Consider the following 24,760-nt stretch of genomic DNA (forward strand, 5'->3'; position numbering starts at 1 on the left):
AATAATGTGGCGTGAAATAACTGATAAACTCACTTTTTTTTTTTTCAATTTTGACTTAGACCACTTTCATCATTATGGGCACAAATGTGATCTCTAATGGGAACATCCCCGGAACAACGGAACATCCCCAAGGATTCAACAAGTAGGAGATCGAGCATGGTGTCCATGATATGCCCTGCCAGGAAGTCTTCCATCGTCCTGAGAGATCACTTTAGAGAGCGTTTTCTCAGCGATTCTCGAGGGTATCCTAACGACACTGCCAATAGGATAAGAAGGCAAAGCCTGGAGTATCCTCGGAGGATTCTTCCTGGGGATGGCATGTCCAGATCGTGGATCTTCTTGCCAGTCGTTCCCGCCAGTCCCATTAACTCCATTAACGCCGTTGACTCCATTAATGGAAAAATTGTTCTGCAGGCGACTGCTGGATCTCAGCACGACATCTCCTATCAGTGGCACGGTGGTCTGCAGATTCAGGGCGTTGAAATGGGAGCTGACACCAGGATTCGCCATCCCGTCGTCCGAGCCTCCGGACTTGCTCAGCCTCGTGTTCTCTGGAAAGGAGAAAAGATCAGGTGGATCAGAAGGAAGAGCGAATTACCAGGAGAAAGATGAACGGTCGACGACTCTCGGCTCTCTGCGTGCATGGATAGCATTGACACACTTCCAAGAGAGGAGCCGTCCTCCGATTTCCTGTCCAAGAGTTCCTCCAACACTTAGCCAAGAGAGCTGGGTAGAAAGCATCGACTCCGCTCTCTCGGATTCTGCTAACCGGTGGCCTTCCTCGAGATATTACGATTAAAGTATCGGCGAGGTGCGTCTTTTCGATTGGACCATTCGGAACAATTGCAATTGCAACCCCTTTGCACTCGAGGCCCTTTTCGGACAAATCAGCAATTCGAGCCGATACTTGCTGGATTTCATTCAGCTAATTTAAAATCATTTCACATACAAATTAACGTATACAACTATTATATCTTAATATTTTATATATCCTTACATGTGAAAGAAAAAAAATTGTTAAATATTGCACTGGAGGACTTTTTCGCCTGGACGATCCTTCAAACGATACTTGGCGAACTAGAGGTCGAAGCAGCTGTATGCGAGAAAGATCGATTTTTTTTTAAAGAGCTTTTTTTAAAGAGTTACAAAGATAAGGAAATTTCTTTTTTAACAAAGACATCACATTGAGCCGACCAAAATAAACCCAGAGTTAATATTCCTCGTGCAATTGAATCGACAAACAGTAGCAGAGGAGCAATGTTTATCTGCACACAATTTAAACCTGAAAAAAAATGTCCGAGGAACAATATTTACCTGCGCGCGCAGGTTCGGCGCATTTGAAATGCGCGCCACGACGTGTCCCGACTTAATAAGGCTCTTAAAAAGCCACTTCAGAGGCGACATGCTATTTGTTTAAGACAAATATGAAATTTTAAGCTGCTAAATAACATTAAAGAGCCATTTTCGAGTTCAGGAATAATGGGACGATCCGAGGGAATGAATGTCCCTCGCGCGGCGTCCATCTTCAAAGAGCGTCGTAAAGGAGTTTTTATTTGACTATGTAAGCCTATTTAGCATACAAAGAGAAAAACAAGACAGATCGCATGCATTACGTCCTGAGGATGGAATCTTTTCTGATGACTGAATAAGCCACTCGAAGAGAGGAAAGAAATTTCCTCGAGCCAGAGAAACATTCCTTAGAGCAGTCCCAAAGGGATATTTCGTTAATTCGAAGAATAATTGTTACACGCCAAACAATGGACATTATTGCCGCAAAATCCCGGCTTATCCCTTCAGGATCATTCATATCATGAGGTAAAAATCAGACCTGGTCCTCACCAAGAGTCTTAGCAGCCCTGACGTGCGCCAGGAGGGCGTCGATCCTGCTCCTCCTGAAGTATGTTCCAGCAATGTCCTTCAGGTTCTCCTCTTTCCGGGCTTCCCCAGGACTCTCGTCCTGCGAGCGAGCAGAGTCGTTATTGTTGTGGTCAGCCTTTGGTCCAGCGGAAGTGAAGACGTCCCTGCCGAGAGCCGGTGGGAGAGGAATATGAGGAGTGACGTCGGGAAGCCTCCACCTGCCCAGCTCGTCGCACCAGGTAGCAGCAGCCCTGACTGCAGGAACATCTCTGAAAGGACACCCTGGTCTAAGATGAGGAACCATCGCCTCACAGATCTGCGTAGCCAAAAGCTCCCTCCTCAGCAAGTCTCTTCTCTCCGCGTCCCAGGAAGCCTGCAAGTCCGCAGCTTCCACTTCGAGCTGCTTTGCTCTCCTGGCCATCCTCTTCAGGGCCTCCTCCGTGGACTTTAGCTGCCCGTAGACCTCGAAGGCGCCTCCGTCTTCGTCTGCGGCTTGAAGAGCCCCTGCAAGGACTTCCAATCTCTTCCTGCGACGTTCTCTCCGTTTCTTCGCCTCTTCGTCTCCTCTGGCCTCTCCACCTATCGTCAGTCTTTCCAGCCTCTTCAGGACCTCCTGCCTGGCCGCCTCTCGTTTCCTTCGCCTCTTGTCCCCCTTTTCTGGGTCCTGGTCCTGGTCTCGATGGAGTTTTAACTCCTGAGATACCCTTGCTACCTCTTCTTCAGGTACGATGCTGCCAGCGGCCTCGTGTCTGCGGAGTGAGACAATTCTTGGAGAAATTAAATGGAAGATAGTGACATTGAAAGTTACCGTATTCCAGGGCGCGTTAATTTGCCGAGAATTCTCTGTGAATTTATTAACAATTTACCGTGAATTTATAAGTCGTTATTTATTTCTCAATTAAGAGAACTTATCATGGACCCGTGTTTGGCAAGATGAAAGTACGTTCCGTTTTGTAGAGCCTGTAATTTTCTTTAAGATTTTTTCGGGGCTTTAGTATACTCTAACGTGCCTGCTCCTCAGAAGTCGCAGCTCTTCCTGCAGCCTCTGGGCGGAGAGATTGGAGTCTTCGCACTCCTTCTTCAGCTTCTCCACCTCTTCTCTGTACCCTATCTCTTCGTCTTCCTCCCTAGTCGTGGATAAAAAGGTCCTGGGGTTGTCGCTTCCCTCCAGCAGCTTCCTCAGCCGCTGCAACTCCAGCTGGTACTGCCTCAAAAGTGCGTCCTTCGGGTCCTCGTTCACGATGGGCTTGTTCTTGATGCACCTTGCTCTGGCAGCGTACCTGAGAGTGCTGAGAGTCTCATCAGCATCCGCATCGCTGGGACTCACGCAGGCTATCATCAGGGTCCTCGCATTTCCCCCCAGGCTGTCCCTCAGCAGCCTCGTCAGCTTACTGTCCCTGAAAGGGTCGAGCGGATGTAAAATGTTAAAAGTATTCATTATAAACATATCCATAACATTTATATGCACTTAAGGTAGGTCAGGTCGTAGGAAAATTCCGCACTAGGTGTCTTGACATTGCACTTGGATGTACTCTCATTATACATTTTTTTTCCCTTTTTTAATATCAATCTAACGCCACTTTCGCATCCCCTTAAAAGTACATCCTTCCTGGGAAATAGAAATGGAATAGAGAGAACGTCCTTAGCGGGATATGTCGACTCGATAAGGAGTTAATCAAGGACATTTACTCGCGATAAGTAATATCCATCCATGCCTACCTGTAAGGCACGTGTCTGCCGTTCCCAGCCGCCAGGGCGCTTATCACGTTTCCCAGGGCGGAGAGGCTGAGGTTGATACTAGCAGCCTCCTTAAGGCGATCACCTGTGGCACCTGTCCTCGCCTGACGTTCCGACCCGGCCAGGTCGACCAGGTGAAGCCTCCCCCTGCGCACGGCGCTTCCTCTTTTATCATCCTCGTTAATTGCTATCGCCTCTAGAGATAACGTCAGGACGGCGTGACTCCTGGAGCTTGCGGCGTTCATCTTCGTCGCTGCCAAAGCTCTTCTTCTGTCCCCGCGTTCTACAAAGAGCGCGCATTCCGCGGCGTTTTTCACGGTGACCTGGAAATAAAACACGTCGGATAAAGAATTAATTAAGTTACAGCGAATTGATAAAGAAATTATACAACTGGCATTGTACATTGTTTGTTGTACCCCGAGATTATTTATTTATTGGCTGACTCTTTTTGGCTCACCTCTCTCAGACCCCCCGCGACGTAGGTACCCCTGGTGGCGTCTTCCTTTAGCTGCAGCAGACCTTCCGCCTCGGAGTCCTGGAGAAGATCTCGCAGCTTCTCGTTGTAGATCTCCAGGTAGCTCAAAAGCGCCAGGTACCTCGTCTCCGTGCTCGACGTCGAGGTCGCCTCGAAGAGGTGCTCCAGGCTCCTCTCTACGAAGCCCCTCATCGTGAAGGATTTCCCGCATCCGGTTTGTCCGTATGCAAATACCGTCCCGTTGTACCCGTCCAGGACTGCCTCCACGATGACCGAGCCCACGTCCTCGTACAAAGATTCCGTCGTGGACTCGGAGCCAAAAGCTGCGTCGAACTGGAAGACCTTCCCCGAAGTACCTGGTGAAGTGCTCTCCAGGGTGCAGCTCTTCGAGGAAGGGTCGATCGTCACGACGTTCTGAAGGCATTTTCAGTTTTTTAGTATCTATGACTAAGCGACTAAAAAATGTTATCCTTGGGTTAGATTTTTTTAATATAATAACTTTGAAAGGGTTAGGATACCCCTTAAGGTGATATGAATGTGCCGTCAAGGAGGTCTCCTTTATGAAACCTTCAAACTTTACAACGTGAATATGAAGGCTATAGGGAAGGTCCCATGAAATTTCAATTTATATTCAAATTTCATTATGAACATTTGGCAAATCTTTCTACCAAAAATGAAATTTCATGGGTGTCGGGACCTTCCTTACAGCCTCGATATTCACGTTGTAAATTTTCAAACGATTCGGTACCCCCAATCCGGAGAAAAGCTTCATAAAGGAGACTTTAAGGCGATACGAAAGTGGCGTCCGTAGAGGAAATCGCTCGTGAAACATTTCTTCTAACTGGGTACACCGAATCGTATCAAACTTTACACCGTGAATGCGAAGGCCATAAGGAAGGTCTCGACACCCATGAAAGAGTAATTTTTGTTTAATTTGTTTATGAACATTTTCCGATTTCTTTACCAGAAATCAAACTCCATGGGCGTCGGTACCTTCCTTACAGCCTCCATAACCACATAGTAAGCTTTAAAACGATTTAGTATCCTCATTTCGAAAAAAGAAAAATGTTATATATATGTTTACGTTCCATATATATGGAATTACCCTTTCATGTCACCTTAAGCCTGTGCAGATCGGTCTGCACAGATTTTCTGTAACGATTCATCGCATCGCGTGTATCGACCACTTCTAGCGGAAATTGCAGATCCATTTCCAGATTTCGTCTCTCCATCTATTGACTATTCATTCCACCTGACCAGGAGCTCAGGTACTCCACCACACCTGTCCTGGTGGGTGTATCGACGAGCTGGAATATGTGCCGAATCGATACACCGGACACACGGCATTGTGGAGACGCTTTTCATGCATACACGTCCCCAAGCGGCGCCAATGCATTAACTAACAATAAATCTCCATCGCACTCGAAATCCGGGATTTATCCGGTGTAAACCCAGTAAATCCGAATCTAAGTGTCGATCGAGACACATAAGATCGAATCAAAGTATTTATTAAAGCTACGGAGATGTGGTTATTATTTCGCCGCACATTCAAAGAATTAAGGTGACATGAAAGGGTCATTATATGTATATAATTTTATACATATATAAAACGTCAAAGTATTTATAAAACTTTTCTCCATAACGGATGCACCGAATCGTTGGAAACTGCACCACGTGATTATGGAGGAAAAGGTGCTCATGAAATTTCATTTTTAATTAAATTCCTTTTTTTTTATTTATCCCAGACTAGAATCAAGAATTGACTTTTCTTCTAAATTAAATTTTGCGCCACGTTTTTCCTTAGGGCCTTCATAATCACGCGTGGGAGTTTCAAATGGTACAGTGCACCCAGTTTAGAAAAAAGTTTTATCAATATTTTGACATGTATATCACACTCTCGTATCACCTTAACTCTATGCCTAATCTTTCTCTTCGAGTCCACGTGTTTCGATTACTCTACGTGACGCGCGAAACGTACGTCTCTTCGAGGTCTCGAATCTCGATCGACACGTATCGCAGGTCTCGATAGCGCAAAAAAGTCGGCAAGAAAGACACCGTGAGGTGCAACCACCGGTCGCTACAGGTGGCAGGCTACCTGTGTTTTGTTCCCCAGTCGCTAGGCTACATGCGCTCGATAAGGATGACCATTATTTCTTTTTTTTCTATTCCGCTCCTTTTTTTCCCCACTTGCCATTTAGCTCCCTTGCACGTGGGCGGCTCGGAAATAGTCGAAAAAGTTCCCCGTTGACAATCGTGAGAACCCCTGGAGGACGATTCTGCCCTGGTTTATCCCGACCACTTGGTTAGCGTACTAAACGCGTAGTTTTATTAAACTATCAGTGTAAACGATAGTGTATCAAGGCGGTACGATACATCATTTTTACAGTGTACCGTCTGAAGGGGCACGCGAACGTTTACACTGTCTACGTCTCCACCGCATTCCCAAATCCGGAATTTATCGGGTCTGGATTTAGTAAATCGGGTGGCTTCGCCTCCATCATACTCGAAATTTCAGATTTGTCGGGTCCGGATTTAGTAAATCGCATTTCTGCGTCTCCATCATACTCGAAATTTCAGATTTATCTGGTCCGGATTTAGTAAATCGGAATTTAAGTGTCGATCGAGATGCTCATAATCGAAGATGCGTATTTATTAATGGGATTTACTGGATCCGGGCCCGATATATCCCGTAGATCGATTACGGATAGAAATGTATACACCAGGGCAAGTAGTTCGGAACGGAGAGAAAGCATTGTTTCCTTGCACCTTTGCAATCTGGCCAATTTATACCGTGTCTAATTCAAGGAGCCGAGGCGAAAGGAAACGGCCCGCCCAGAAAAATTTCACGTACATGTCAAGCAAATGACGTTGCACCGCGAATTTCATTCTATCTACTGTCAATTCCTTAAACATGTCAAAAATAATAGCTCGTTGCACCCAGTTTGGAGAAAAAAATTATAAATATTTTGACATCTCGTTATGTTCATATCACAGTTTCATATCACCTCCGTGCGAGAGACACGTTTCTCGCCTTGTACTTTTCCTATGTTCGCGAGTCAATTAATTCCGAATGGGGAATTAAATCGGAGCGAGAAACGGGGAGAAAATCCTCGGTCTGATATTAATGGCATTAACTCCACGCATAAGCAGCGCGTGCATAATTACCAGTGGTTCAAAACGGTTTGCAGACTCGAACCGGTTCGCCGAGCCGGTTTACCGGAAGGGTTACACCAACTGGTACAAGTACATACGCAAGTGAGCAAGAAACGCTTCTGAGCGATCCAGTGACCTAGATCTACCGATAAACGGAGACAGATGAGCCGATCGATCGGTGCACGGATATCTAGGTCCTGCTAAATAAATCCTTGAATTTTCAAAATTCAAGAAATAATTATACAGGACATTTTTAAATGTAATAGACTAAGCTGTTCAATAAAAAATTCAATGATAAGCGGGAAGAGAAATTGATCGATCGATTGATATACCGATAAACAGAGACTGATAATGCGTGGATATCTAGATCCCGGTAAATAAATTCTTGAATTTTCAAAATTCAAGAAATAATTATACAGGACATTTTTAAATATAATAGACTAAGCTGTTCGATCAAAAATTCAATGATAAGCGGGAAGAGAAATTGATCGATCGATTGATATACCGATAAACAGAGACTGATAATGCACGGATATCTAGGTCCCGCTAAATAAATCATTGGATTTTCAAAATTCAAGAAATAATTATACAGGACATTTTTAAATATAATAGACTAAGCTGTTCAATAAAAAATTCAATGATAAGCGAGAAGAGAAATTAATCGATCGATTGATATACCGATAAACAGAGACTGATAATGCACGGATATCTAGGTCCTGCTAAATAAATTCTTGAATTTTCAAAATTCAAGAAATAATTATACAGGACATTTTTAAATATAATAGACTAACTGTTCGATCAAAAATTCAATTATAAGCGGGAAGAGAAATTGATCGATCGATTGATATACCGATAAACAGAGACTGATAATGCACGGATATCTAGGTCCCGGTAAATAAATTCTTTAATTTTCAAAATTCAAGAAATAATTATACAGGACATTTTTAAATATAATAGACTAAGCTGTTCGATCAAAAATTCAATGATAAGCGGGAAGAGAAATTGATCGATCGATTGATATACCGATAAACAGAGACTGATAATGCACGGATATCTAGGTCCCGCTAAATAAATCATTGGATTTTCAAAATTCAAGAAATAATTATACAGGACATTTTTAAATATAATAGACTAAGCTGCTCAATCAAATTTCAATGATAAGCGGGAAGAGAAATTGATCGATCTATTGATATACCGATAAACAGAGACTGATAATGCACGGATATCTAGGGCTCGCTAAATAAATTCTTGGATTTTCAAAATTCAAGAAATAATTATACAGGACATTTTTAAATATGATATATTTAGCTGCTCGATCAAAAATTCAATGATAAGCGGGAAGAGAAATTGATCGATCGATTGATAATACCGATAAACAGAGACTGATAATGCACGGATATCTAGGTCCCACTAAATAAATCCTTGAATTTTCAAAATTCAAGAAATAATTATACAGGACATTTTTAAATCCATCGTTTGGTCGCCTGATTAACGATTTAAAGATAAAAGAGAAATCGGTGAAGAAAAAGAAAAAAAAAAGAAATTCACACGCACCCTGCACTCCTGCTGCAACTCTCGCTGGGCCATCGGCCTGCATCTCACTGCAACTTTGACCGACTCGCTCATCTGCAAGCAGAAAATCAAAGAGAGAAATTATTAACGGAAGTCAAGTAGAATAATAGGAGCTCGTGACGTGGAAAACGTTATCGACCTCGTAAGGGATGAACACGCGACGTTACTCGCACGTTGCTTCAAGTCCGAGCCCCGGTACTTCGTAAACATGTCAAAAACAATTGCTTTGATGCATCCAGTTTGGAGAAAAAATTTTTTAAACACTTTTACGCTTTGTACATATAGAATGACATTATCACCTTAACACTTTGGCTACTAAGAGCGCCTAAAGGCGCCCGACGTTTGGTCCAATATTGCCTGCCCGGTCAGACAAATTTCGCCCATACGTCGAAATGGCTCCGCGTTCAAAGGGTTAAATCTGTACAGATCGGTTTTCACAGACTTATCGCGGCGATTCGTCCTCACTTTCTTAGCCATGCCTTAACATTTTATTTCGAATACCCGAAAACAATCGCGACCTTTCCAACTTAGACTTTGCGCAGTCCATTATCGCCGTGAATTATTTATCCCAAGCCGTTCCCTATCGAGCGGCAACAACGAACGCTAAATGAGGAATCGGCTTACGTATTATTACATAATTATTCGCGGAAAGGTTTCCATCGAAACTCATTCCGAGAGATTTTCCCAGTTATTGCACGCTCTTCTTTTTTGCCGAGAAGCCGAAGAGATCCGCAGAACTCGGCGTGAAAAGTTTCCTGGCAATGACAATGTACGTCAAGAGATTGAGTTGAACGACGGATTTCAACGAGTTGACGTCTTATATACGTACATCAATTTTTTTATATTAAATCTATTATTTCGCGATTTAATAAAAAATGTCACGACAAACAGGAAGGTGTGCGAATCATTAGAATTGAGGTGATATGAAAGAGTGAGCCATTAAACAGTCATTTTATAATAAATTTCATTAATCGAGAAACAAATAGTGTCACTGAACCAAAGAAATATCTCTCTCCAAATAATACCAAGGAAATATTTTGTTAATTCAAAGAATAATTACCAGGCTCAAATAACCTGGAATTAATTGAGCGCTACATTTCCTCGGAATTATGAATACTTATTTGAGTTTATTTAAATCAATTAATTATTCTTTCAATTAAGCAAATATTTCTTAGGTTTAATGAATTTTCCTTCTCAGTGTACGAGTTCGGTAACTCCTATTCTAATTCAGTACGCGAACCGGAATTGCGATATTTCTTGGCATTACATGAGATCGCAAACACGCGAGCAATTACCCTCGTAAAGAGAGCAGAAAGCGAATTAATTGGCAATTCACCGAGGATCGTATGTGCACATTGTAACAGGTGAAATTCGCCATTGCGCATTTGCCACGATTATTCCCTCTGTTTCTATTTTTTTTTTCTCTCACTAAAGGTGCGTGCCGACTCTTTACGTGTTCGTCACTCGACCAGCCGAAATAACAGGCCTGTCTTTCAGATAGAGACGATAAGCGAGTTTTACGATTCCAAGGGAAGGTCGACCTTGAATTCTCGATATCAATGACGTAGCAATTCTTTAACCGATGCAGTAATACAATTAATCCCGTCAATGCCGGCAACGAGGCTGCCGTACATTCAATTACACTTTTACAATTACAAGGCTACTTTTACAATTCCACCTTAATGCAAGAAATGCCCGTGTGTCTCTAATCTAAAATACAAGCGATGAGATCAGAGGCAATTAAGTTATAAACTAATTAAACTAGAAGTTTCTTTTTTCTGTCTCATTTCTAAAGACTAAAAATTTCCAAGTATAATTTCGGTCGACATCGGATCCCCGCTTTATGAACATCAAGCGGATTTAATTCCCCGATTAATATCTACCATCAACTAATCCCTCGTACACAAATAAATTTCTCTCTCAACGCTCTCAACGACTGTAAAAATTTCCACGTATAATTCCTCGCCTTATGTACATTCCATCAGGCGGAATTAATTCCCCGATTGATATCTATCACCATGGACTTGTGTTAATCGCCCACGTAGTCGAATTCGTCAGCGACCTTGTCGTTTAAATGTCGCGATAAAAAGCTCGTCGACGAAGAGGCCCGACCTTGAACCTCATCGCAAGGTATTGAACCTAGTACGCGGGTGATAGATCCATTCCCAGAAGGTGGTAGTTCTTTCCAAGGTGTCGGCCCTCCGTGAAAGCTCTAGGTGATAGTGGATGTACATGTGTACAGGTGCATAGGTGTGTGGTGACGTGGATGTACATGTATACAGGTGCACAGGTGTGTGGCCCTCTCACGCGACGATAAAACCCTGGTTCACTTCTGCCTCTAAGCTCCCTATCGGGGTGAAGTCCGATGCAAGGGGTAGATAGGAAAGTGACCTCGTGACCAAGTGCTGTCCGCAGTTTGACCCAGTCCCTAGGAAGTCTTAAACGCGGCCACCCACAAAGAGGAAAATAAAATCACGTTGCGACACGATTCTGGGAACTGGAATAGAAAATAAATGAGGATTTGAAGGGCAACTTAAAATCAAAGATTAATAAAACAAGATCTTACCGAGGACTAAAGATTTTCATGCCTCATCTTATACACGTGGTCCTGTTTTTGGAGCGGATCAAATTTTGGTATAAATGCCGGAAGTCATTCTGGGGACTAGATACACAGAAAAGGAATATAATGGAATATAAAGGGCAAGATTTAAGGAGCTGGAATAAAAGATAAATGGGAATTTAAAGTTGAGATTTCGAGAATGACCTCACCCCACATCTCACCAGGTATCACGTGTACTCTCGCTTTCCGCCATTTTGTTTTTCACCCTTTCGAATGTTGTAAATTCGTTAATTCAGAGAAATGAGGTTAAAGTTTTACGGAATCGGGCTTGTCTGAGTTGAATGCGTTCGTTCTACTTACTTTAATAAGGGGAGATTCTTCATAGGACGTAAGGGGTGCTTGATTTCAAAATTTAAACCAACTCGAACTTCACAATCACGCGATTTTTTACCCGTCGAAGCGCAAATGAACAACAAACGCGTATAGGTCCTTCTCGAAGGAGTTCCGAGGAACTTCTGCCCTTCGCAGAGGATCACGAGACTGCAAAACATGCCACGCTAAACGGCCTATTAACTTCCTGCGCTTGCGTTCGTTCGAAAAAGCTCCGACGCGCGCGCGTCCTTGCGGCGTCGCCATCTTTAAAATTTGTATCGGGGGTGGAGGGCTACTTTAAATTCGATTTATATTTTTCACGCCTAAGCCTAGCTGGCTTACTATGTAATTTCACATTCTAAATACTATTCACGTATTTCTACAATGTTTAGTTAAGAGTACTAGTGTTTTCAATTTATTATCGCGGATTATTAAATCAGGTTCGAGCCGAAATTTTTAAATTTCGAGCGGGGCTTGTTTGGTGATTGTGGCGCCATCTGTGTAGGCGCGCTGGAAACTGCTACCGAGATGACGTAGCTCACTTCTTCATTCGGAGTTTATTATCTTCCTGGTGAACAGCTGACTCTGCTCCACTCACAAACTCGTTTGGTTTCGAAACATTCGAAAGGTTTTCAATTTTAGACTTCATTCGCCGGTAGTTTGACAGAAAATGACGAAGATCGAGTGGTCTTTGAGTAAAGCGCCAAGTGCTTTGAGGTTAGCTTTAATAAAACTCTCGAATTTTTTAAACTTCGTCAGAACGCTGACGACTTTCATTCATATTACAGGTTAAAAGTCAAGCGCAGATGGCTTCGCTTTCGAATCACATTTAAGTCCCTTTTCTACAATCATTTCCTGAACTGGAATTATGTATGCGATGTATTAATGGAGCCAATATTTTGGTTCGTAGAAAACTTCACCGCCTGCCTAGGTCCTGTAAGTAACATAATGAACAATGAAAGCGCATCTTTTAAATTGACATGTTATAATTCCATGCATAGGTGTTCGTCGTAGCAGTGACATTACTCACTGCATGCATCGTGTTCATTGCGTATTGGATAGGGCTTCCATATTGGTGGAATAAAAGCCCGACTATGACTGTGATATTACTAATCGTTGGAAACTGGCTACTGATGAACGTTTGTTTTCATTATTATATGGGTGTAAAAGTCCCCGCAGGGTATCCACCCCAAGGAGGTCTTATTCCAGAGGCTGTGAGTATTTGTAAGAAGTGTATCAAACCAAAACCACCGAGGACGCATCATTGCTCCGTTTGTGATAAGTGTGTGCTTAAAATGGATCATCATTGTCGTATCCTTAATTACGATTGAGATTGGAGGGAGATCACATTTTTACCAACATTTTGATTATAATTCCTTAATGGCATCGAACAGCATGGTTAAACAACTGCGTAGGTCATAATAATCATAGATATTTCTTCCAATATATGGTATTCACTGTCGTTGGGATTTTATTCATATTGATATTCGGTATAGAAATAGCATATCAGGAATACTTTGTGGGACCGGATCCGGAACCGGATGGACATCCTGTACGCATCAACGATTCAATCATAATACCAGTGGTGAGTAGAAACGTTCCGAGTCAAATTGATGTTTCGATAAACTTTCATACTCGAAGTTTAAGTGTAATATTACTGTGGTATCAGACAGAGTCTTTGGCTCACTTGAGTCAAGCAGAATTGGACGAAATAACCAAACAAATGGCAGATAGTCGAGAGAAAGAATGGAGACGCAGAGCCATAGTGTTCGCAGCGTTGATATGTGTGGCGACCCTCGCTGCACTTGGAGCATTATCCTTCTGGCACGCTGGACTAATATCGAGAGGAGAAACAAGCATAGAGGCTCGCATTAACAGCTCCGAGACCGATAAGTACAAAGTTCTTGGAAAAACATATAAAAATCCCTACGACTTTGGTACTAAAGAGAACTGGAGGTTATTCCTAGGCCTGGATCACAAGTAATTGAACAGTTTTTATTCCTGGAGAGTACAGAACTTATATAATATAATTGTTCTCGTTATTTCAGAACCTGGTGGCAGATTTTATTTCCATCGCCCCATGGCCCCAAGGGCGATGGTTTGACGTGGATTACTGTTAGAGACTACAAAACCTCCTGACTAATCGGATTTCGCATTGACTAAATGCAAAATTCACTTACAAGCATGCATTTACTGGTCAAATGTACAAAGAAAGTTTTAGTCTAGTCAGGCTGCAAATTTTTGCACCCCAACTAGATCATCCTGTGAACGTCGTTTGTATTTAAATTTTATTCGCTGATGCTGAATTCTGAATATTTGCCATGCAAATATGTAAAATACTGATACGATAAACTCTATCGATGTGCACATATTTTTTACTCGGTCTTGCCTTACGGAACTTGAATGTGCTTAGAATCATTACTGTTGCAAATTACAAAAGACGCATTTGTCTATCATCTCTTAAATGACAGACATTTATTAGAATTCAGATTCTACGAAATTGTCAAGTCTCGAGATCTACATCGCATCCCGGTGAAGAAACTACACGAGTACCCTGACTGTTTAAACCAGTCTGTAATTTTAACCTCATCGCTTGTCCGCAGTTTAGTCCTAAGATTTGTGTGGAATAAACATTTTTTTACATTTTCAATCGAAACCGGCAATTTCTCGTAGATTCGTTTACTTTTAGTTCCATTTATATCACCTCGTGAGAGCACTTTCGAATTGCCGCGCGTCATGTGGAAAATCCAAGATGGCGGGAGGTATCGTCTCTCTCGCACTCCCACCTCGGCCGATAGTTCTGTCCTCGTCATTCACCCCCGAGATTCGGCGCTTTACGTACGCAAGTTAAAACAAATCCAAACAAATCGAAACACGCACGGGATGAGCTTTTTGTCGAGAACATTGAAAACCAGGTCAAGGTTAGGGCCAGTCGTGAAATTTGGCGGAGATGGCGGTGCTCGGAAGAGTGACATAATATAAATTACGTGGCAGGTTACTTTAGAAGAATGAGGCAGCCAAGCGTCGGCATGTCGATACCCAATGACGCGTCATACCCCGTCGAGGGATCGCCCGGGACTCGGGAAAAATGACTGGTCCCCTGGACGGGATTGCATAACCTCAAAAATTATTTTGACAGCTCTGGCCAAAGGCATCCTCGAATTTACACCTGAGACCCGATCGCGCAGGTATGGCGCCGGATATATTGAAAAGCAGTTTGGAGAACGCCTCATTCAACGTTCTCTTTCAGGTATTACAGACCGATATTTATATTTCAAGATAAATTAGTACATCGAGCTCCAGCATACCTAGAAAATTTATGTTCATCAGCGATTTTGCCTGATCTTGAAATAAAATGTCTTCCAGATTCTTAGAATATCTTATATTCAAGTTTTGTAGCAAGCGTCGGAGAGTTTTCAGGATTTTTAATCGATTCATTTTGAATAATATTTCGTCAAGGGATAAGACATGATCGATGGATGCATTTCAAAGTTTTTAATGAACTGTGAAGTGGTTTTTTTATTTTTGGATGGATAATCGACATGTGGTTGTTTTTTCAGGTACTATGTCGCTGCGTGACGTCGATCCTCAATGCCTTCGTCGTTCGACACGTTGGCCATGCTGTGCTTGGTGTGATGAACGTTCGGCTCCTTCTTTTGGAGTCGATGATATTGTTTCTTTCGCGGGAGCCGTTTATGAAAGCTTGCTTGACTAACACTGTCGAGCATAACTGGGCACAAGTGGTTAACTTACTATGGGTGACGTTAGTCCTCTGTCGGTGCAACATTATGGATAAATTACAATGATTTTAAAAGGTAGTCATGGTTATGTTTTCCAGGGTGCCGATATGCTTCGTCATGTCTTCTTTGTTTGGTTACATCTGGCTGTATGTCCTAACAACTGCGGAGACATTACCCCCGTATTATACATTCGCCGTGTGTGCAGTTGCAGTGTCGTGTATTATCGAACTGTCTTCATTGGTCATTCAATTAGTAGCAAGTGCATTTTTATTCGTTCGGCTCAAAGTAAGTCTTCCTAGATTTTCTTTCGACAAATATGCCTTTAAAACACCAGTGATTTCACTATCCAATTTCAGATAATCCTGGATACAATTATGATTGCTCTTCGTACTCTGACATTCGTTCCAATGATTTTATATCAACCTGAAAACGCTCTCCTTGCTTTTGGCATCGCCCAACTTGTAGCTGCTGTCTTTTACACTGCTAGTCATTACGCTTACTTCCACTATTACATTAAAAAGAATATTAAATCCAAACCGAAGAGAAAGATGTCACTTAGGGGCAACAACGATGAGATAGTTGTGAAAGAATTTCCTTTTACTTCGGTGAAGGACTTTTTACCTGGTCAGCTGGAAAATTATGTGAGTACTTGCGAAGTATTTAACTAATATATCAAGTTCTACAAATTTATTTGTTTATAGGGTTCCTGTTTAGATAGAAAATTAACCATCCTTACATGGAGCTTTTTCAAACAAGGTTTCCTAAAGCAGGTATTAACCGAAGGGGAACGATTGATTATGACCATCGTGCCAGTTTTGACGTTCGCAGAGCAGGTGCCTTATAATTCATGCTACCGATAATGAATTAATATATTTCTATTCGCACCTCCTTTTTACTAATCCATCCATTTTATCGCAGGGAACATACGAAGTTGTAAACAACTTAGGCTCTTTAGCTGCTAGATTCATTTTCCGTCCAATCGAAGATAGTGGGTATTTTTACTTTACCCAAATGGTGAAACGTGACAAACCCTTGTCAGATCAAAATCCAGTAAGCATTATTAAATTAACAATTGCAATGACAATTGATATTTTACTATAAATAATAACGTTCTATTTTTCAGTTGATTATCCAAGAAAGTGTCAAAGTTTTGACATATTTATGCTCGACCGTGATGTCTATTGGCTTGGTCGGTCTAGTCTTCGGGCAGTCATATTCCTCCGTACTTCTGTGGCTGTATGGCGGCGAGAAATTAATTTCCTACCTACCAGTTCTACTGTTGAGAACTCATTGCCTTGCAATTTTATTAATGGGCATTAATGGCGTGACGGAGTGCTACACCAATGCCACTGCGGACAGTGCAACGATCAATAAGAACAATCTGATCATGATCTACGAATCAATTACGTTCCTCGTTTCGTCATACATCTTCGCTACCTGGTTCGGTCCTGTAGGATTCATTCTTGGCAACTGCATAAATATGAGCTTGAGGATCTTACACTCCTGCATGTTCATCACTAAAAGACACTTAGAAATTAATTGTCATCCACTTCGAGGACTCATACCGAAGCCAGTATTCAGCGGATCTCTGATTGCTGCGGCGATTGTTACTAAATTGTCACATGTAATCACTTTTTATATCACTGTTATTAAGACAGTCAATGTATGGTGGGCTGTCACTATGGTTTGTTATAACATGGCATTATTTTTCAGGATAACTTCTTTCCCGAGGACAAACGTTTACATGTATTTGTCGGAGTGGTAATGCTAATCGTCGTACTTATTACTTGGCTTTACGAGAACCAGGATCTCGTGAAGCTCGGTATAAAGGAATGGTACAACTGGCGCAACACCCGGAGAAAAGGAGATTGACCTTGAGAGTCATTATATTCCACATTATTTATTAACTTAAATGATTATCCAGACACACATTGCAATTTACACGCTCTTTAGGGCACATATAAAATGTTAATAATTATACCATTATTTTGTATAACCTGACAGTATTGTTAAACGTTTATCTTCCAATGAACGATTGGTTATTTGAGTTATTTAATAGAGTTTCAATCGTTAGTTTAAAAAGAACATTCAGGCTATCTCAAATCGTTACTTCCTTATATATTGCCCCGACAACTCGACCCTGGCGATGAATCAAGCATTCTCTGAAAGAATGTATCGAGTTTTTATTCTTTCTCTTCTCTTCGCATTTAGTAAATGTAATGAAAGTAAACATAACGTACCGACTGTCGTTTTGAAGGGAAATAACAGGTGCTTGCGATCCTGGCTCTAGTTTCGCAGCCTGGTCGGCAATAGCAGCGATCCGACCTGCGCTATCCCCCGATGCTTTTCCTTTGACTAAAGAATTATCGTAAGATATCTAAATGCTAGAATTACGTTAAGACCTACGTTTTCTATCTTGGGTTAATTTCAGATCCATAGATTTAAACTATTGATACGATTTCTATATGTTAATTCGTTTAGCATATCTTACGATGTTTAGATCCTTACCTCCTAAACAAAGTCCGGATTGGTCCGCCAGAATGCAGCCAATAACATTCCCGGCGTTATTTCTAAACAAGAAAGCCACTGTCAAATTCTGGACGACATAACCTAAAAGAGAAGTTTTCAAACTTACACGTCTTCCATAGACTTCTCTAAACTGCTCTCCATTGCTCAGGTATTTATTCGAATTTTGAAAAACTGCGACCCTCCGATATTCCGAAACAAGTTGACCTTTTCACTTGGAATGACAATCGTCCATGCATTAAATAAACTCGAAAATACTGAAGTACGCACAGTACAGTTGCATCTGCGCGCATGCAAACTACTTCATTTCCCCCATTTAAAATTGTCGAGATAACCCCAGTTTTAACCTACGGTTTAACCTAACCGTTAAAAATCAAACTTCGGTTAACTTGGGTTGTGAAACCGGGCCTTATGGGAGACATCCCCTCTCCCTTCCGTTCTCTTTCTTAATATGTTTAACTTAATTTATTGCGTTTGTAAAGGGCTTCTATGCGCAGCAACCTCCACGTGGTGAGCCTGGAGGATCCGCGAACTAGCTGCGAAGTAGAATTTAATTAAGTTAAAATTTCACTTTCTCGTAAAATAAATAAGGTAGGTGAAGAGTAAAGTCAAAGCGGGTGCCACGAATGTTCTTCCCTTACCATCAAAAGCGAGCAGTGTCGGTAAGCGTTGGCAAGTCACCACCGTCATTACTCGCATGGTATTATCATCACTAGTACGTAAGCCGCCAATGGCTTCTAGTAGGTGGCACCGCCATCGCGAGTGCGCGAGCCCCTACCAGAAAACAGTTCAATGAGTGGACGTGCGTTTTTAAGCGTAAATGCGGAATACACATGCGTGCCTATCTCACCGATGGGACACACGTGTAAAACTTATATACAAATGTATATATCACGTCGTGGACGACGTGACTCGTGGACTCGCGATCATGGCTGGTGAGTAAAAAGCGGTCTATTGTTGACCCTAAGGAAATTCACTAAATATTAATAACAATTCACCTCTCATGCGCGTTCGTCCATGTGTTAACGTAATCCAGAGCTTGCTTTTCCACTGCGACGTAAAATCCGCCTGATTTTCTGTAATCTTCAGCTATTTCGAGACGATTGAAATCTGCACACTTTCCTGGTGATTGTTCACTCGCGGGAATCTTCTGTTTCGACGAATTAATTCACTCTGAGATGACATTGCTGGTGAAAAAAATCGTTGCAAAAATCCGGAAGAGTGTTTTTCTGAGCCCGGATTTAGGAAGAGAAAGAAAATATGGAACGATGCGGTGGAAATGTGGAATATTATTTCCACCTGCTCGGTGCATCTGTCAGTAGGTCAGGAATGTCATCTGTCATTGCTTCGTCATTTCTTAATAACTGGTGCTTTAATGCACGTCATTGATCCTCCTTGATTTAATGATTATTACTCACCTTTGTAGGTTAAGTGACAGTTTATAGTTTATGGGGAATTTGATAATTTAAAAGGGTCTTACATTTTGACTGTTCGTGCACTTTTTAGACCTTGTAATTTGATAATTGCAGTGGTAAATGGCCTGTGGGTGTACTCGGGTCTTCTTCAAGTTCAATACCAAAGTGCGATATTTTTTTGGTAATTGGGAATTCATTCCAGACTTTAGATTTAATTAGATCGGTGGAGATCCTTCTGGAAAAAAATAGCCTTGGACGAGATCTAGCATAACTCAGGCTGAAAGCAAGCGACTCGATATGCATACTAATTGCTGGTCTGATCGGTGGTTCTTACGAGACCACTCGAGTCAGAAATTTAAAGAGAACATTTTGATTTAAGTTTTATAATTCTTGGGGGATATGTTTCAGGAAGAAAGTTGTATTAAAAATTTTGATAATAAGTTATCGACAGCTCGTGATTATAATTTGGCAATATCTTTTGGGAGAGATACGAGTTTATTGTTTTTTTCAGGGTCAAATCCATACAAGAGTTTACTGCGGACTATTAATGTCGGAGATAAGGACTGCCAGTTTTATGATATTTCTACTTTAGGTGAAACATATGGTATGTTCTATCGAAAAAATAATTATGTGAAAAATTTGCTATCTACTTTCATTATTCTTCGGCTTTTAGATAAATTACCTTATTCGGTGAGAGTGCTGTTAGAGAGTGCTGTACGGAATTGCGATGAATTCCAAGTGAAGTCAAGCGACGTGGAGAAGCTTTTAAACTGGGAGAAAAATCAAGAGGTGGAAGATGGCGTCGAGGTGGCTTTCAAACCTGCGAGAGTGCTCCTTCAGGTAATAATTTTATTGTTGCCATTATATACATTCTTAATCATTGGCACATAATAATATTTAAATGTTGAATTACCTATTTGCAGGACTTTACTGGAGTGCCAGCGGTTGTTGATTTTGCGGCCATGAGGGACGCTGTCAAAAAGTTAGGTGGAAACCCTGACAAGATCAATCCAATATGTCCATCCGATTTGGTCATCGATCATTCCATTCAAGTTGACTTTAGTCGAAGGTATGATGTATTAAATTAAATGTATATAAACTAATAACAATACTGACTTTTTAAAAATTATGTGGATGTGGCGTGCTAAAAGTCTGGTTTATTACATCTTTCTCCGAATTGGGTGTACCAAAACTTTTGAAATTTTACTGTGAATAGTGTTTACTGATGAACATGTTTATTTCAGTTCCGATGCGATGAAAAAGAATGAAGATCTCGAATTCGAGAGGAATAGGGAACGATTTATGTTCTTAAAGTGGGGTGCTAAGGCTTTTGAAAACATGTTGATCGTTCCACCTGGTAGTGGCATCGTGCATCAAGTCAACTTGGAATACTTGGCGAGAGTGGTATTCGATAACAATCTTCTGTATCCTGACAGTGTAGTGGGAACGGATTCGCATACTACGATGATTAACGGTCTCGGAGTTCTTGGCTGGGGTGTCGGAGGCATCGAAGCTGAGGCTGTTATGCTCGGTCAAGCAATTTCTATGTTGATACCAAAAGTTGTGGGATACAAACTGGAAGGTTCTCTAAGCCAGTACGCTACATCGACTGATCTTGTTCTTACGATTACTAAGGTACTTGGAGCAATTGCTCGTGGACTAGTAAATAAAAATTCCATATAAAGACTTATTAACTCTACTAAACAAAAATGAGAAAATATAATAAATACTTCAACTTCGTTGCAGAACCTTCGCCAACTAGGAGTAGTCGGCAAGTTTGTCGAATTCTTCGGACCTGGAGTTGGTGAACTGAGCATTGCCGATAGAGCAACTATTTCTAACATGTGTCCGGAATATGGAGCCACCGTTGGTTTCTTCCCTGTTGACAATCAAAGCTTGGTGTACTTGAAACAAACAGGTGATTACAAGATTCTCGTTTAAACATTACATTTCGTAGTCAAAATGGAAATTAACCAACATATTTAAAAAGTGAAACAAATCATTTTATTTCTTTTAATTCAGGACGTTCCAAGGAACACATCGAGAGGATCGAGAAGTACTTGAAGGCAGTGAAGATGTTCCGAAACTACAGAGACGACAGTCAGAATCCTGTGTTCTCGGAGGTAGTTACCCTGGATTTAGCAACCGTCGTCTCCAGTGTTAGCGGTCCCAAAAGGCCTCACGATCGTGTCCCTGTCAGTGACATGAAGAACGACTTCAAGTCCTGCCTGTCTAGCAAGGTATTTAATAAGACTCAAAGAATATCAATATCCTAACATGTGACGGCGTTACAGAGGGTTAAATTACAATTCCACTACAATAGTGGCACCAAAAATCCACACTAATCTAAAGTGAGTCGTTAACCTATAACAAAATGTCAAAACAAAGTGCAGGGTGGAAATGTTGCGGTGACAGTGCAAGTGCAGCGTGCAAATATGAGTGCAGGTGACGTCGAAAGTCAGTACCTGAATGGGACAAACATAACCCAGTGACGAGTAATGTACAACGTCAAACAGGATTACGTTTATCCCATGCTGTACTTTATCCCCAAAGCGACTGTAGCAATTAATCAGCAATCCAAGCCATTTTGTGTCGATGAATAAGGTGACAGGATCCCAGGTAACTTCTGCTGTGATATGAGGTAACCATCGACACATCACAGCAAGAGTTCCTTCGAACCTCATCACCATCGGTGAAACCTGTGCAAAGTTAGTTACGCTGTCATAGAAAGGAAAATCGATTAGCTACTTCTAATCAGTTAACACGATATAAAAGCAATTCATTCATGCAACGTCGAAGTGAAAATCCTGATAGCCCGATGTGGAAGTGCTACGAAGCTGCTCGATGTGCCATCGAGCCTTGAAGATGTCGAAGAAACTGTATCCTAGTCCCTCGATGCTGTGTCACGTACTTTTTGCCTTGCTGATCTAGCTTTATGATCCTCTTATTCACCATACAGATAGATCACCAAAGAAAAATATACGGGACTCGATTGTCAAGATGGATCCTTGGGGTGCTTCGAAAGACCTTTCTTCAAGCTGATGGCTCTCGCAGTCAGGGACGAGTATTTCGATCTAGTCACGAGTTTATCACACCGTGTCACTAGATCGATACTGCGCCCCCAGCATCGAGAGTTCTCCTCGCCTTCTTCTTAATCCTATTCTTCGGGGAAATGTTCACTGTGATTCGATGAAGAGGGGCGGACATTGGATGAATCCTACCCGGTGAGGTATCTTAATTTCCTCACCGGACGAGATTGCATCCGACAGCAGCCTCCTCGGTGATCCTCTTCAGCCATTATTTAATTAACTCGAAGCCAACATCGAGCGACGCATATCGCAAGAATTAATCTCATAATTGTTTATCACTCACCCCTGGCGATGGGACTCGACGTTCACTCCTGGTGGATGAAACTTTTCTCCGCACCAGGTGTACCGAATTGTTTGAAACTTTACAAAGTGAATGCGGAGACTATGAGGAAGGTTTCTACATCCTTGTAATTTAATTTTCCGTAGCGAAATTTAAAAATATCCATAAACAAATTGAACGGTGGATTTCATGCTTATTGCCTTTTCATATTCACTGTTAATATTCACTCCGTGTTCTTTGTAAAATTTCAAACGATCCGCTAAAATTGAAATAAATGCTGAAGAGCTTAAGCGACAAACTGAAGAGCTATCCCACACACTCGCACACTGGAAGACTGATGGTCCGAAGAGTTGGAAGCCCTTTATATACTCTTTCCCCACCATGTTGATCTAGCTGACCATTCTCCCTCCCTTGGCTATGGGACTTGAAAATTCTACTCAACTATTGGCCGATTTTTCGGACCGATTGGGACTTTTCCCTCTCCCTCCTCTTGGGAAATCTTGAAATCCTCCCCTCTGATTGGTCGACTTTTCGGACTTCCCCTTCCAGGTCCTCTTCGGGGTTCCCAGGGGAATCGGGAGCATTCTCCTAATTAACGCAAAGAAATCAGAAATAATTAGGAATAATTTGATCAACGAACAATTGAGCGGAATTTTTTTTTTATAATGAAAATACTAATATAACGATGAAAAATATATAACATGAGGAAATTCAGGATCTCTACTTACATGTCGATATGAAAGAATACTTTTGACAAGCGATTCTTTAAGCAATTAATTTTTCCTTTCGTCTCATGGGTTTTCGCAATTTTTGCAACTACTTTATTTCAACATGTCCATGACTGTTTAATGCAATTCCAATTTTTCTTCGAGATTTCGTTACGATCCGTTCGCTAGAAAGGCAGGAAACGTTCTTCGGGATGATCGCGAAGTGGCAGCTACGACGTTCTCGAGAAACAATGGTCGTTTATCATTTCACGATGCACCAGGATCGATCAGGATCGATTTCTATTGAGACATGTCAAACACGGGAATCACATTACTCGAGTGCCCTGGAACATTAATTGAAACCGAGGCACGTAAATCCTGTCGTGGAAAATTCGAAAGCTTCCTCGATTAGTTTTCCCATTTATCCCCCCGAGGAAAAGAAGCGAGAACAGCTGATCGTACGAAAAGAGAAAAAAAATAATAATATGCGTTGCTACAACAAAATCCTGGAATTAAACGCGCCGCAAGAAACGTCAGATTGAGTAATGAAAATTTGTTTAAATCAACTAAGTCGATTTTTCCCCCCCTCGAGGAAATAAGTGTGCTATTTATCGTGGCATCGAAATAACAAATGATTATGCAAATTAACTGGGGCATTTTCATTTTATCAGGGTGTATAAATGTTTTACTGTAAATTGAAATGCGATCGCAGTCTGAGCTGACTCTCGTGCCGAGTGTGAAACGCGAGGCCTTTTGCTTATTCTAAATATAGAAATAAGGATGAGAGATTAGCGACTACTTTTCTACGTGATATTAAAATCATAATTTAATTCATAATATTTAGACAACTATTTTGCTACTTTAAAAAAGCATCGGCTGTGGTACGCTCCATTGTCAAGATCAACCAACCCTTAGAGAATGCTACGTTAAATAAAATAATTAATTATCACTCGTTTATCAAATTTCGAGTAAACTGATGCAATTGTCGCGTTTAATGGGACGTGATTTTAATTAATAATAATCAGGGAATAATTTTGTATTCTGGAAAGCAAAGGGTACGGTTGTCTAGGTCATGGATATCGACATGGAAGGGATGCCGTTTAATGGTGAAACAATTAATTATTAATTATCTATGGAATTGTCGGTTGTTCGGGGCAATATCTCTACAATTATCACGTTAAATAGAAAATATTTGAGTCACTTAACTACTTTGAGTTTGGGACTGTTAGTCACGTTAGGCCATTTACGATATCGCCATTCCCTTTTCGTGACTCAAA

At 41.5% G+C, this 24,760-nt stretch overlaps 5 protein-coding genes across 7 annotated transcripts in view; 3 read left to right on the top strand and 2 right to left on the bottom strand.

The window, feature by feature from the left end:
• On the bottom strand, positions 1 to 19,051 carry LOC105703572 (osmotic avoidance abnormal protein 3). Its single transcript, XM_023431947.1, has 7 exons — positions 18,991 to 19,051; positions 8,777 to 8,848; positions 4,052 to 4,483; positions 3,577 to 3,917; positions 2,868 to 3,254; positions 1,840 to 2,606; positions 1 to 551 (listed from the first exon to the last, which is right to left on the bottom strand). Exons 2-7 carry the CDS (start codon positions 8,846 to 8,848, stop codon positions 136 to 138), a joined length of 2,415 nt encoding a protein of 804 aa, XP_023287715.1. The 5' UTR covers positions 18,991 to 19,051; the 3' UTR covers positions 1 to 135.
• On the top strand, positions 12,271 to 14,382 carry LOC105703710 (palmitoyltransferase ZDHHC16A). Its single transcript, XM_012432289.2, has 6 exons — positions 12,271 to 12,443; positions 12,515 to 12,662; positions 12,728 to 13,037; positions 13,121 to 13,311; positions 13,396 to 13,706; positions 13,775 to 14,382. Exons 1-6 carry the CDS (start codon positions 12,397 to 12,399, stop codon positions 13,863 to 13,865), a joined length of 1,098 nt encoding a protein of 365 aa, XP_012287712.1. The 5' UTR covers positions 12,271 to 12,396; the 3' UTR covers positions 13,866 to 14,382.
• On the top strand, positions 14,504 to 17,551 carry LOC105703708 (protein RFT1 homolog). 2 transcript variants are annotated; one of them, XM_012432285.1, is made up of 9 exons: positions 14,504 to 14,647; positions 14,721 to 14,976; positions 15,287 to 15,489; positions 15,565 to 15,751; positions 15,823 to 16,107; positions 16,168 to 16,299; positions 16,385 to 16,516; positions 16,590 to 17,090; positions 17,180 to 17,551. In XM_012432285.1, the coding sequence occupies exons 2-9, from the start codon at positions 14,917 to 14,919 to the stop codon at positions 17,336 to 17,338; spliced, it is 1,659 nt and encodes a 552-aa protein (XP_012287708.1). In that variant the 5' UTR covers positions 14,504 to 14,647; positions 14,721 to 14,916; the 3' UTR covers positions 17,339 to 17,551. The 2 variants fall into 2 exon arrangements, with proteins under 2 accessions (XP_012287708.1, XP_012287710.1); XM_012432287.2 differs by lacking the exons at positions 14,504 to 14,647; positions 14,721 to 14,976 and having other exon boundaries at positions 15,407 to 15,500.
• LOC105703711 lies at positions 17,351 to 18,297 on the bottom strand. The gene is made up of 4 exons (XM_012432291.2): positions 18,102 to 18,297; positions 17,975 to 18,036; positions 17,707 to 17,821; positions 17,351 to 17,628 (listed from the first exon to the last, which is right to left on the bottom strand). The coding sequence occupies exons 1-4, from the start codon at positions 18,134 to 18,136 to the stop codon at positions 17,565 to 17,567; spliced, it is 276 nt and encodes a 91-aa protein (XP_012287714.1). The 5' UTR covers positions 18,137 to 18,297; the 3' UTR covers positions 17,351 to 17,564.
• The window catches only part of LOC105703707 (cytoplasmic aconitate hydratase), a 13,555-nt gene continuing 7,559 nt past the window's right edge, over positions 18,765 to 24,760 (top strand). Inside the window, exons 1-7 of one of the 2 annotated variants that reach the window (XM_012432283.1) lie at positions 18,765 to 18,927; positions 19,919 to 20,011; positions 20,081 to 20,247; positions 20,331 to 20,476; positions 20,652 to 21,042; positions 21,154 to 21,325; positions 21,430 to 21,647. In XM_012432283.1, the coding sequence (XP_012287706.1) occupies positions 18,813 to 18,927; positions 19,919 to 20,011; positions 20,081 to 20,247; positions 20,331 to 20,476; positions 20,652 to 21,042; positions 21,154 to 21,325; positions 21,430 to 21,647 (1,302 nt within the window). In that variant the 5' untranslated portion in view covers positions 18,765 to 18,812. Of the gene's footprint in view, positions 18,928 to 19,137; positions 19,315 to 19,918; positions 20,012 to 20,080; positions 20,248 to 20,330; positions 20,477 to 20,651; positions 21,043 to 21,153; positions 21,326 to 21,429; positions 21,648 to 24,760 lie in introns of those variants that run through there. The other variant, XM_012432284.1, reaches the window with a different exon arrangement.

The sequence above is a fragment of the Orussus abietinus genome, unplaced genomic scaffold (assembly GCF_000612105.2).
Source record: "Orussus abietinus isolate OABI.00-Male unplaced genomic scaffold, Oabi_2.0 scaffold43, whole genome shotgun sequence".
Taxonomy (NCBI): domain Eukaryota; kingdom Metazoa; phylum Arthropoda; class Insecta; order Hymenoptera; family Orussidae; genus Orussus; species Orussus abietinus.